The sequence below is a fragment of the Panthera onca genome, chromosome E3 (genome assembly GCF_046562875.1).
Source record: "Panthera onca isolate mPanOnc1 chromosome E3, mPanOnc1 haplotype 2, whole genome shotgun sequence".
NCBI classification, from domain to species: domain Eukaryota; kingdom Metazoa; phylum Chordata; class Mammalia; order Carnivora; family Felidae; genus Panthera; species Panthera onca.
Window position 1 is genome coordinate 20,169,343 of NC_138354.1, and position 12,488 is coordinate 20,181,830.

General features: G+C 46.0%; 2 protein-coding genes across 5 annotated transcripts in view; one reads left to right on the forward strand and one right to left on the reverse strand.

Moving 5' to 3' along the window:
- Positions 1-10,936, reverse strand: part of KATNIP (katanin interacting protein) — a 192,178-nt gene extending 181,242 nt beyond the window's left edge. Inside the window, exon 1 of one of the 3 annotated variants that reach the window (XM_078440439.2) lies at positions 10,746-10,936. In XM_078440439.2, coding sequence (XP_078296565.2) covers positions 10,746-10,932 — 187 coding nt within the window. In that variant the 5' untranslated portion in view covers positions 10,933-10,936. The remainder of the gene's footprint in view (positions 1-10,745) is intronic. The other 2 variants (XM_078440440.2, XM_078440441.2) reach the window with 2 other exon arrangements.
- Positions 10,937-10,965: 29 nt separating this feature from the next.
- Positions 10,966-12,488, forward strand: part of GTF3C1 (general transcription factor IIIC subunit 1) — a 76,223-nt gene continuing 74,700 nt past the window's right edge. For both annotated transcript variants that reach the window (XM_078440437.2, XM_078440438.2), the window contains exon 1: positions 10,966-11,252. In XM_078440437.2, coding sequence (XP_078296563.2) covers positions 11,032-11,252 — 221 coding nt within the window. In that variant the 5' untranslated portion in view covers positions 10,966-11,031. The remainder of the gene's footprint in view (positions 11,253-12,488) is intronic.

Sequence of the window (12,488 nt, forward strand, 5' to 3'; positions counted from 1 at the left end):
GGGGGGGGGGGGGATGGGAGGTATGCTAGCTCGTGCTTGGCCTTCGGCTTGCCTTACGCTCCCTCATCAGAAGAGACATCAGTAGACATCCCTGGAGTCTGTGAATGAATGAACGAATGAATGACCAAATTTTTTGAATGGATAAATGCTGGGAGGACAAGAGGTAAGAGTACGAGAAGCTGTAAAGACTTCATCTTCTCTCACAATGTATTTTCCTGATCCTTCCCCCCCCCTGCTTTTTCTCAGATGGTGAAATGAAATATGACAAAGTGGGTTTAATACACCACTGGAGATAATTGGAAAATATTGATTTTTTTTCATTTGAAACGGTAAAGATAAGAAAGTGCCCCACTTCTGTAATCTAATCAGTGGCTTATGTGACAACATGCTTCCCAGGCTAAAATGTACTTTGGTCGACCTCTGTATCCATCACACAAGTTCCCAAAAGCATTCCAACTACACCCGCCAGCCCAGCCCCATCCTTTCATCCCAGCTCCTGGCTGAATACAAGTGGGGACACGGCGTTTGTGAATCTATGTGAGCATGTGTGTACACATACAAATTAAAGTGTCTTCTCGGTATTTGTGTTCCACCCCCCCCCCCACCCCAATGATCTGCAAAACAGCCCTGGAAAACGTAAGAAATAATGCATGAGATTCCCCCAGAATCCTAAAGAAAAAGATACATTCCTGCCTCTGACAGCTAATTTTTACTGAGAACCTATTAAGTACTGGGTACCATTTTAAGAGCTTTATTTATGTTTATTTATTTTTGAGAGAGAGAGAGAGAGAGAGAGTGGGGAAGGGGCAGAGAGAGGGGGACAGAGGATCTGAAATGGGGTCTGTGCAGCAGAAAGCTGCATGCAGGGCTCAAACTCACCAACCATGAGATCATGACCTGAGCTGAAGTTGGATGCTTAACTGACTGAGCCATCCAGGGGCTCTGTTAAGGGCTTTATTTTTTAATTTACTTTTTAAAGTAAACTTTTAAAAGTCTTTTTAAATTTGTTTTATTTTAGAGAAAGAGTGAGAGAGAGAGTGCAGGGGTGGGGGAGAGGGACAGAGGGATGGGGGGGAGAGAGAGAGGGAGAGAGAGAGAGAGGGAGAGAGAGAGGGGGAGAGAGAGAGAGAGAGAGAGAGAGAGAGAGAGAGAGAATCTCAAGCAGGCTTCACACTCAGTGCAGAGCCCAAGGTGGGGCTCGATCCCAGGACCGTGGGATCATGACCTGGGCCAAAACCAAAAGAGTCAGATGCTCAACTGACTGAGCCACCCAGGCGCCCCTTAAGGGCTTTAAATAGATGAATTCATATGATTCTCACGGCAGCCTTATGACGTAGTCCTCCTATTAATCTCTATTTTATAATTTGAGAGTCCAGGCACTGAGAGATGAAGTAACTAATCTCCCAAGGTCATGTGGCCTCAGGACCAGAACCCCCTTGGTCGGTCTCCGCACTCTGCTCCTCCCTCTCCTCTCCAAGATGAGGAAGGTTCACAGAGTGAGCACCTCTAACTTGAACAGGGAGAGCAGGAGAGCGAGTCCAATCCTCTGCCCTGGTTTTTTCAGAGTTGCCTTCTGCAGGCTTAAAATAAAATCTCCACCTCAAATCATGCAAGAGGCAGGACTTCCCACCACAAAGGCTCATCAGGAGGGAGGCTTTGCATGGCGGCGGGGCGGGTACAGAAACGGAGCCAGGCTGGTTCTCCGGCAAGTGGCCACCTTAACTCCCCAGGCCTCGGCCTCCACATCTGATAAATGACAGCAATCAGACCAGATCGGAAGTTACTCAACTGGCTGAATCCAGGCCACAGACATTTGTTTGGTCTCCATAATGTTTAAAAAAAATTTTTTTTTTGCAGCCAACAGCTTGGGAGATTTCACATTTTAAAATCCTGAGTTCTGGGGGAAAAAAAAAAAAAGAAATACTGAGTTCTGGATTGTTTTTGAAAACCTAGAAGATCTGGCAACACCAGGCTTGCCTTCCTGCCTGGCAACAGTTGTCAGGAGCCGGCAGATGGCTGGTATCCTCTGGTTCCTGGCCCCCTAGCTCTCTGTCTCGCTGCCACTTTGGTCTGACAGGCTTCTCCCTACAGTAAAGATGAAAGTGAAGGTCTGTGTGTCCACACCTCTAGCAAAAGTGAGAATCATTACCATCATCATCCTAATTGCAGCTAACACATTTATACTTATCGTATGCCAGGTCCTGATCTAAGGGCTTTGCATCCATGAACGCATTTAATTTTCACAATAACCCCAGGAGATGGAACAATTATTATCTCTTTTCTACAGATGATGGAGGTATGGAAGAGGCTACATGCTTCAAGGAATTAGTAGACGATCGAGTCCTTTATGACATTGAGGAATAGTCCCAGGTATGCAAAGTGTACGTAGGTGTTGAAAGAATCTGACATCAAGCAGCATAATGAAATAAACCCCAGTCACTGTGGTCATTTACATTACCTGCCTGGACCCTGCAGGCTTCTAAACCTGTATTCCTGCACGGGATCCTCAGAGTTTGGAAATCTATCAGATTCCCTGGACTAGATCTGTTAAGTCCCTCCTGGATCTAACTGTCTGTGATTTTAGGTAGGTTCATAAAAACATAAAAAGGTACATAAATAGTTTGGGGTTCTTGAGAGAGTGTGTGCGTGCGTGCATACACACACACACACACACACACACACACACACACACACATATCGCATTGCAAGGTCACTCAGAGTTTATAAGAGTGTGGTGGTCCCTGCAGGGCTTCTGTGGTTGGTGACCAGTCATCTGTGATGCCCCACCTTCCTGCCTGGTGCTGCATTTGCCTATAACCCTTCAATGACATGTTAAGTCTCCAGAGAATCCATCAGCTACGGGGGGTCAAGGCAGCATCAGAGTTAGAAATGAGGCAGGAGAGGGGCGCCTGGGTGGCTCAGTCGGTTAAGTGTCCGACTTCAGCTCAGGTCACGATCTCACGGTCCGTGAGTTCAAGCCCCGCGTTGGGCTCTGGGCTGATGGCTCAGAGCCTGGAACCTGCTTCTGATTCTGTGTCTCCCTCTCTCTCTGCCCCTCCCCTGTTCATGCTCTGTCTCTCTCTGTCTCAAAAATAAATAAACGTTAAAAAAAAAAATTAAAAAAAAAGAAAAGAAATGAGGCAGGAGATAGGGGTGATGGTGACTCACTGGGGCAGAAAATGGGGGAAGGGTAAGAATGCTAGCTGAAAAATAGAGGGAGTACAGACTAACAGAGGCCAGGGGTACAGTAAAGGTAGCCAGGTCAAGACATATTATTAGGACTGGGTTGAACTACTCCAAAGGTTTCTGGGAGAAAGAGGAAGATTGAGCTGCAAGGACTTTTTCCCTGCCTGCTTTATGGAGACCAGCTACCCATTCGCTAAGGGACAAATCAGTTCATCTCTTCCCTGATTATGACGTCAGCCCAGCAAACACTCATGTACATCTCCCTGTGCCACTCCTTGGGCCAAGTGTTGGGTGTATAAAGGAACAGGAGTGGGTCTCTATCCCCAAAGAGGAGAAAAGGCTCGGAGCCCAACACCTGTAATATAGCATGGGACATGAGGGCTATGGGATCCCGTCACGTGGGAGGATTAATTCAGCAGATGTCGGTCACCATCATCTACAGCGTGGAGGTGACTTGAAAGAAGGAGACAGCTGGCAGGGAACACAGCAAGGGGAAGGCAGGGAGGTGGAAAAGAATGTAGCGTATGCAAGAAATAGCCAGCTTTCCGAGGTGGCTTGGGCAGGGGTTAATTTCCAGGTGCCCATAGGCTCAGGCGACTATTCTCAATGCAAGAAAAGAGCACTTGATGACAGGTGCCACCAGCCAGAAGAGGTCAAACTGTCATCACATGTCCAAGACCAAGGGGTGACCAATGTTCAGTGCTGGGGACCAGGGCTGTGTGGGAATGCAGGCCCAGCAGGGCCAAAGCACCCTTCTATCAAGAGACTAAATAGCCCCGGTTTTTATGGGAAATCACTATTTTTAAATATGGGAAAACACATCAACGGACCCAGTTCAGCCCAGTATAATACCTCTGGGCAGGAGGGTGGGTGGGTAGGTGGGTATCTAAATATGAGGCTGGAGACCAGCAGACCAACCAAGGGACAGGGGAAGGGAAAGACACTGTTTCCCCAGGGAAATTCTCTGATTTAAGGTGCTGTGTCTGATTTAAAGCTACAAGGGTCAAGCCGTTCAAATCCCACGGGGCATCAGCAGTCAGTCCAGTGCTATTGAGGGCAACTGATACTTCCTTACTCTTATATAAAGTGATCTGTAAACAGCACCAAGCTCCAGCTTCCAAGCAACCATACTGCTCCTTGTAAGCCCTCTCTTATGTGTAAACAGAGGAGCAGCCACAAAGTCAGATCCTGAGGGAGCCAAGAGCAAGGGTCAAGGGCAGTGCCTTTTTTTTTTTTTTTTATTTGCTTTTAAGAGAGAGAGAGAGAGAGAGAGAGCATGGGCAGGGGAGGGACAGAGAAAGAGAAGGAGACAAAGAATCTAAAGCAGGCTCCAGGCTCTGAACTGTCAACACAGAGCCCGATGTGGGGTTCGAACCCATGAACCATGAGATCGTGACCTGGGTGGAAGTCGGCCACTTAACCGACCGAGCCACCCAGGCGTCCCCAGGGCAGTGCCTTTTAAACTGTTTGTTCTTCCACCAGCCTAAGAGGGAGCCTCGCCCCCAGACTCACCCCCTAGGTGAGACGACCTGGCGACACCCTGGCAGGGACAAGTTTGAAACAGGTCTTTGATGACATACTCTAGACATACATTAATTCTAGAGTGTGTGCTTTACTTGGCGGAGTCCTGGTCCTGCTACCCGCTGGCCACGTGGGTGTAAATGGGCCCAGTTACAGTGAGTAGCATATGGAGCTGTCTCAAGCATCAAATCGAATGGATCCCCCATGGAAGGAGTCAGCAAACCTTCCCAGTGAAGGACCAGATAGTAAATACTTCTGGCTTTGTGGGCCATACGGTCTCTGTCACAACAAATCAACTTTGCCAATGAAGCATGGAAACAGCCACAGACTGTGTGCATTTATATGCAGAGGGGGCTTAGCTATGTTCCAATAAAACTTTATTTACAAAAGCAGGCAGTGAGGCAGATTCCTTTGAGAAAGGGGAAGACCTTCACGAATGTCATCTTCCAGGAACTCCCAGGTTGGATTCTAGTTATCTGTTTATGACTGGCTTTCTCACCAGACTATGAAGTTGTTTTTTTTTGTTTTTTTTTTTTAGTTTATTTATTTATTTTGAGAGAGACAGAGACAGAGTGAGTGGGGGAGGGGCAGAGAGAGGGAGAAAGGATCCCAAGCAGGCTCTGCACCATCAGCCCAGAGCCCTACGAGGGGCTCGAACTCACGAGCTGTTGAGACCACGCCCTGAGCTGAAACCAAGAGTTGGACGCTCACCCGACCGAGCCACCCAGGCGTCCCCAGACTATGAAGTTCTTAAGGGCAGGGAATATATCCCCCCCTTTTTTTTCAGATTGAAACTAAGTGAACAAGCATATACAGCATAGTATGCCCCACAGGAATAATTCATAAGGATTCCAACATTGCCCAAGTTAATATGAGAGTGGAATTGTTGCTTCAGATGCCTATGGGGCCCAGGCAGGGAACGCAGGCAATGGAGTTCAGGTAGGTGGCCAGTCAGGTAGGTGCTGTGACAAATTGGAAAGGGCACCTCCCTTCTAAAAGGGTGGTCTCCGTTAGCTCTAGCTGTGAGGAGATTGTTGCCTACAGAATTCTGATCCGGTGCTGATAGACTTCATTGATTTTTAAAGAAAATCCCACAATCAGATGTTCATGAGAAATCTCCCAATCTTCCAATGTTGACAACTCATTCAAAAATTGAAAAAGCAAAACATTAGGGGCCAAGTAAACAGGATTGTGGGCTCATTCGTTCGGAGGCCCCCAGTGTGTAACCTCTGACGTAAAGAATTCCGTTTTCAAATTTGCTACATCTTTCTTTTTTTTTTTTAAGGTGAAAAATGCTGGAACTAATATGTTGAAAAAAAGAACTTTACAGGAAGTTTTAAGAGTAATACAATGAACTCCCCTCTACCCTTCACCTGGATCCAGTCTCAATCATCTTAAGATCTCTGGATTCCGGTGCGCAGAAAGCACTGGAATGTGGAGTTACTAAATGAATGCCCTGAGGAAGAATAAGCAAACCGTGCTGTGCCAAGTTCCTGTACGTTAAAATCACAGCTGGAGATGAATACTGGGAAATAGGGAGAGGGGAGAAATGCACCCGACTCAAGGATGGGCGCAAAGAAGGAACGAAGACAGAACAGACCAAGAGATTACATGGACCACATGTTTATTTTGCCCGCTGAATGCTTGCTTTATTTTATTTCATATCGGTTTTTGGCTTGGCTTATTTTATGTAGCAAGAGAAACAGACAAATCACCAGGAGCCCAGGTGAATACCACACCAGAATGAAACAGACCAGGCACGTGGATAGCATACTTCCAACAAAACCTTACTAGTTCGCTCGTCGCCCGTTTTGCAGTTTGGGCTTATTTAGACAAGCTAGGCTAAATTTCATCTTGGCGTTATTAATTCTATGAGAAAGTGTACTAAGCAAATGAACAGTATAAGCAGGGGAAATGTTGAATATTTGCTCTAGGGAGAGCAAAAGCAAATGAACAGCTTTAAAATCCTTTCTAATTATGTTGATGTGCTGAACTTTTGTCTAATTATTATGTTCCTTGAAAACTGAGTAGAAATTTTTTTTTCCTAAACCATATTTTAAAAGCGCTGGGGGGAAATGTGACTTTAACATAAAGATGAACACTTCAGGGGCAAAAGACTGGGGGCGCCTGGGTGGCTCTGTCTGTTGAGTGTCGGATTTCGGCTCAGATCATGATCTCATAGTTCGTGAGTTCCAGCCCCACATTGGGCTCTGTGCTGACAGCTCAGAGCCTGGAGCCTGCTTCAGATTCTGTGTCTCCCTCTCTCTCTGCCCGCCACCCCCACCCCCCCGACCCCCGCTCACGCTCTGTCTCTCTCTGTCTCTTGAAAATAAATAAACATCAAAAAAATTAATATATATCCGGGGCAGAAGACTCGCACATTGCCAGTTTACTTTCAGGTAAATACAAAATGTAGCACGTCAGCTTTTCTTTTAAATAAACAGTGAGCTAATTACAAAGATTATTATTTGCTAGAGAGCTTCATCAGATTCCTTCCTCCCTCTTCCGCCAGCTGAAGTCTGCCCATTTGCAGCTAACGATAGCATTAGCTACCACGAGGAGCACTTTTTATATGCCAGACTTGGTGTTAAGTGCATTCATGCATAGTCTTGTTCAATTCACCATTGGGCTAGCAAACAAAACAAAGTAAGCCTTCTCATCAGCTTGACTTTATTGACAGGAAAACTGAAGCTCAGAGGGGTAAGAATCCACATCAAGATATGAATCCACACATACAAGGCCCCCGAAATATACCAGTATTACATTATGATGTACTGCAGAGCCAGATAAAACCTGCCCAAAGTCAAAACCAATGTGTCAGGAAAAATGTTGTGAAAAACCATGGTGATTTGGACATGCAGAATTAACCAAACTACAATCCAGTTTGGGGGTACTTGGTAGATACTTAAGCTTTTGTAAGTTTAGGAAGTAAACATCCTTTTGATAAGGCCTGCCTAGTTGGCTAGAATCACAATTCATCACGGTATGCTTCACTTTATCCAACAGGTATGTGCGTACAAAATTGTGTAAATCTAAGTGTTAAAAATAGTAATGGAAAAAGGGATCCTTTGAATGCTAAATCTTTTTTTTTTTTTTAACGTTTATTTATTTTTGAGACAGAGCATGAACGGGGGAGGGTCAGAGAGAGGGAGACACAGAATCTGAAACAGGCTCCAGGCTCTGAGCAGTCAGCACAGAGCCCGGACGCAGGGCTCGAACTCACAGACCGCGAGATCATGACCTGAGCTGAAGTCGGCCACTTAACCAACTGAGCCACCCAGGCGCCCCTTTTGAATGCTAAATCTAATCTTAGGGCAAATGCTTTCTTAAAAGAGAACAAGCTTTTCTTGTTTGTGACCAGTCTGAAAATTAACAGGTTCCTCTATTAGGCCACGGTAACGTTCTAGGAGTGCTGACATGGTAACAGAGCGACAACGTAGACTTCTTGAAAATGGCCTACAGCAATAGTTCTCAAACTATCTTCCACAGACCCTAGGAGGAAGAGAGATCCACAAAGACAAAACTATTCTCACCATAATTCTAAAACTTTTTTTTATTTACATCAGTCAATATTTGCACTGATGATGTGAAAGCAGCGGTAGGTAAAACTGCTTGTGGCCTGAATCTCTACAAGGCAGCAGCACCAAACTGTGTTATTAGTCATTATATTCTTTACTACCACATACTCATGATAAAACAAAACAAAAGAAAAATCATTTTCACCTAAGAATATCCTTATAAAATAGTAGAAATTAATATTATTAAATTTCATTCCTTGAGTACACAACTTTTTAATACTGTGTGTGACAAAATGGGAAGTACACATCAAGCACTTCTGCTATGTGCCAAAGTACAACAGTTGATCCCAGAAAACACTCATGTGCTTGTTTGAGTTACCAGCTGAACTAGCCACGTATGATACTGAATGCCATTTGCACTTAAATGAACAACAAACTATCAATATTCAAACTTTTCTCAAATATATAAAAAAAAATGAGTCTGTCCCAAATACCCAACTGACAGTGTTTGTTGCCCAAATGAAACTTGTTTCTTACTACCTTGAGTTTAACAGCTTATATGGTAGTTATATTAACAAATGTGATTTTTTTTATATCATAATGACATTCTATTTGATATTAATAATGGAATTTTTAAAATGTCAACATTTGGAAGATTTGTATAACTCGGTAAATCAACATTTCCTAAATGACAAACATTTAATGTAACAAAATCATACATGGGTAAAATATCCAACCAAAGGGCATGATAAACCAATGGATTTTAATGCAATAGAGTATAAAAGTTCACCAATATGGTTTCAGATGCCACACTGTACATAACCTTCAAGAATTACAACTTGCTAAGTCTTGGTGTAGCATCAAAAAAGAATGGTATTTGAAAAGGCAATTAAAATAGTCCCTGCTCCAACTATATATCTGTGTGAGGCCAGACTTTGCTCATATACATCAGCCAGAAAACACATTTGGTTGCCAAAGCCGAAATGAGAGTCTAGCTATTTTCTATCAAGCCAGACATTGAAGAGATTTAAGAAAATGTAAAATAATGCTACTACTACTCTTCCTACTACTTTTGGGGGCGGGGGCGCAAAGCTATGTTTCATTAAAATTATTATTTATATTCAGAAGTAATGGGTTCATGGTTATTTTTAAATAAGTTGATAAGTGGATGTTTTAAGATTTTCTCAGCTTTAATTTCTGATATGCTAAATTTCACAGATCTACATAAACAACACTCTTCTGAGGTAAGAGCATAAAGGAGTCCTGAGACCAAAAACATTTGAGAACTGCTGTTCTGTAGAAACATTACATTGATCTTCCCACAAGGCAAACTGCAAATGACATTTTACAGTACCTCTGAAGTACAAAGGGCAAAGCGTCTTTTAAGCGCACATCAGATTATTCAATTAAAAAAAAAATCCCACACTGCATTAAGTGGATATCACAAAGGAACAAATCCCTGTTAGTGGTGAAATGAGAAAACTGATCTGGATTCTAGCATAGACCCTAACAGTCTGTCTAAACATTAGTCCTCCTGTCTTCAAAATGAGATCCGAGTAGCCTATTTTTAGATTGCTTCCCATGGTCGATTCTCTGATTCTAATCAGGGACCTCTAGACAGTGGCCCACAGGCTCCATCTGGCCTTCAGACTGATTGGCTGTCCCGGTATTTAGAGAAGTGCCCCAGGAAAATAATAGGTTGGAGCCGAGTGAGACGCTTTCCTTTCAAAAGGCGAATTGATTTTCAGTCGCAGCCCAATCCAGCCCGCCAGACTTGTCCCTACAGATATCTGCATTTGCAACTTCTGGAATGAAGGGCCTCTGAAACCCGTTTCAAATCTCAAACTGCGTAATTTGGTTCCAGAGGCAGAGTGTCTGGCTTTCTTACCCACCCTGCCACTTGTGGGCTGTTTGGTTAGGGGCAAGTTAACTTCACTGAGCCTCAGTTGCTTCATTTGCAAAACAGGAGAACACTACTGACCTCAAAGGGCTGTTCTGAAGCTTAACGAGGTGTTGCTTGAGAGAGCTTACAGAGTTCCTGGCACTGGACGGTACTAATTATTCTCAGCAGAGCTCATAAAGAGAGTATGCCCTAGAATTCCCCCACCCACCTTACCAACTCCCTTTTCCCACTAGCTGACGACCGCACTCCCCAGGGTGACGCTTACTCCCGCACCAACTCCCAGATTGCACAGTTCCACATCCGAGGAAGACACACAGGACCCCCTCGCCCTCAGACTTCTACTTCTCCTTTCCACTCTAAACCTCTTCTGAGCCCCCAGCCTGTACCGGGTTCCTACACGACCACAGCTCTGCACCTTGGCCAGACCACTGACCACTCCCCCCAGCCTCTTCTGGCCATCCCGGATCACTAAGGCTCCCTTTCCCTCAGACCGGAGGCCACCATGGGTCAGGAAGTGGTGGTCCAGGGCTCTCCGGCCTAGGATTCTGTCCGGGGAAGCTTCAGGAGAGGTGAAAGAATAACTGCCCGACCGCCCGGAGGGGCCCACGGACACTCACCGTCCATCCCTAGAGGCGGCGGTTCCGGGTGCTCGAACCGGAAGCGGCCCCTACACTGTTTGCAGTTCCCCTGGTTACTGCGGGGTTCCGGACCAATGGCGGTGGAGATCCAGGGACTGAGCCCGCCCCCAAAGGGAGTGACGTCGCATCGGCGCTCTGGAACTCCTCCTCGGATCTCTAAGTCCATCCCGCCTCTCAGGGCTGCCGAAGGTTGTGCGCAGGCGCGCTGGAGGGCCTTTAGTGTCCTGGTGCGCAGGCGCCGGGGGAGCTGCCCACCGAAGTAGCAATGGACGCGCTTGAGTCGTTGTTGGACGAGGTGGCCCTCGAGGGGCTTGATGGCCTGTGTCTGCCTGCGCTGTGGAGCCGTCTGGAGACGCGAGTGCCGCCCTTCCCCCTGCCTTTGGAGCCCTACACGCAGGAGTTCCTGTGGCGGGCCCTTGCCACGCACCCGGGCATCAGCTTCTATGAAGAGCCTCGAGAGCGACCCGACCTCCAGCTCCAGGACCGGTCAGCGGCCTGGTCCTGCGGCGGGCGGGCGAGAGGGCGGGCGCGGAGCCCGGGGTCCGATGGCTCTGGGAGGGGCCCAGGTTCTGACGGGAGAGGGTGGGAGATAGGAGTGGAGCCCGGGGAGGACCGTGAGTCGTGGGGCGGGGGTGGGGGGGGGGTGGGGGGGGTGGGGAGGCCTGGGTGTAAGGCTGACTGGGGGTTCCTCGGGCCTGGTAGAGCCCGGGCGTTCGATGGAGTTGAGGGTTATCTCATGATGTCCCATTATGTCCGTGTGGGTGTTGGGTGGTGGTGAGCAGGACCGGCGGGATATTCTTCAAGTTTCAAAGAGTACTCTTCTTCCGTAGTGGTTAAGAGGTGAGTTCAAACCAAGGCTGGAGACCGATGAGTTCAACCACCCTTTCTGGGGCATTCGTTCAGTGCTTGACTGGAGAGCCTAAGTCAATTAGACATCTGCATAACAGCAACCTTAATAATAATAATAATAATAATAATAATAATATAATAATAATATAATAATAATAATAATAATAATAATAATAATGGCTAGCATTTATGGAGTGCTTATTTTTGGCCTAGTACTATACCCTAAGATCCTGTTCTGGGAGCTTCAGGAGACTGAACTCACTTGATCCTCAGCAGTAGGTACTGTTATCTTCCCCATTTTGCAGAGGAGGAAACTGAGCCTTCGATTAAGTAACCTGTTCAACGGTTACAAAGATTATAAGTGACTCACGTGTTGATTTGAACGCAGGCCATCGGTCTGTAGCATCTGTGCTCTAAAGGCATATTGTGAGAAGTTCCCAGAGGTAATACTGTCCAAAACAGGACTTAAAGACTGGATTTAGGTGGGCACTTGGCAGAGTATTCTGGACAGGAAACCGCACATGTGAAGCCTGCAGGAGGAGAAATATGTTAAGTTTGGTTGAAGTGTAGGATTGGAGGTGGGGAATGAGGAATAATGTTTGGCACATGTATGCTTGTTGTGAGCCGGGACTGTTCTAAGATCCTGACATAGAGTGAGTTATTTAATTTTTACAAAAGCCTTAGAAGAGAAGATTGAGGCACAGAGTGTTTAAGTGACTTGTTTAAGATCATCTGCTAGCAAGGCCAGAACCCCCAATTTGAATCCACGAAGTCTGGGGTACAAAACCCACTCTGCCCTTCGCTCAGTTGGACTGGAGAGGGATTTGGGTGGTCTTTTAATCCACTTAAATAGCTTATCCTTTATCGAAAGGG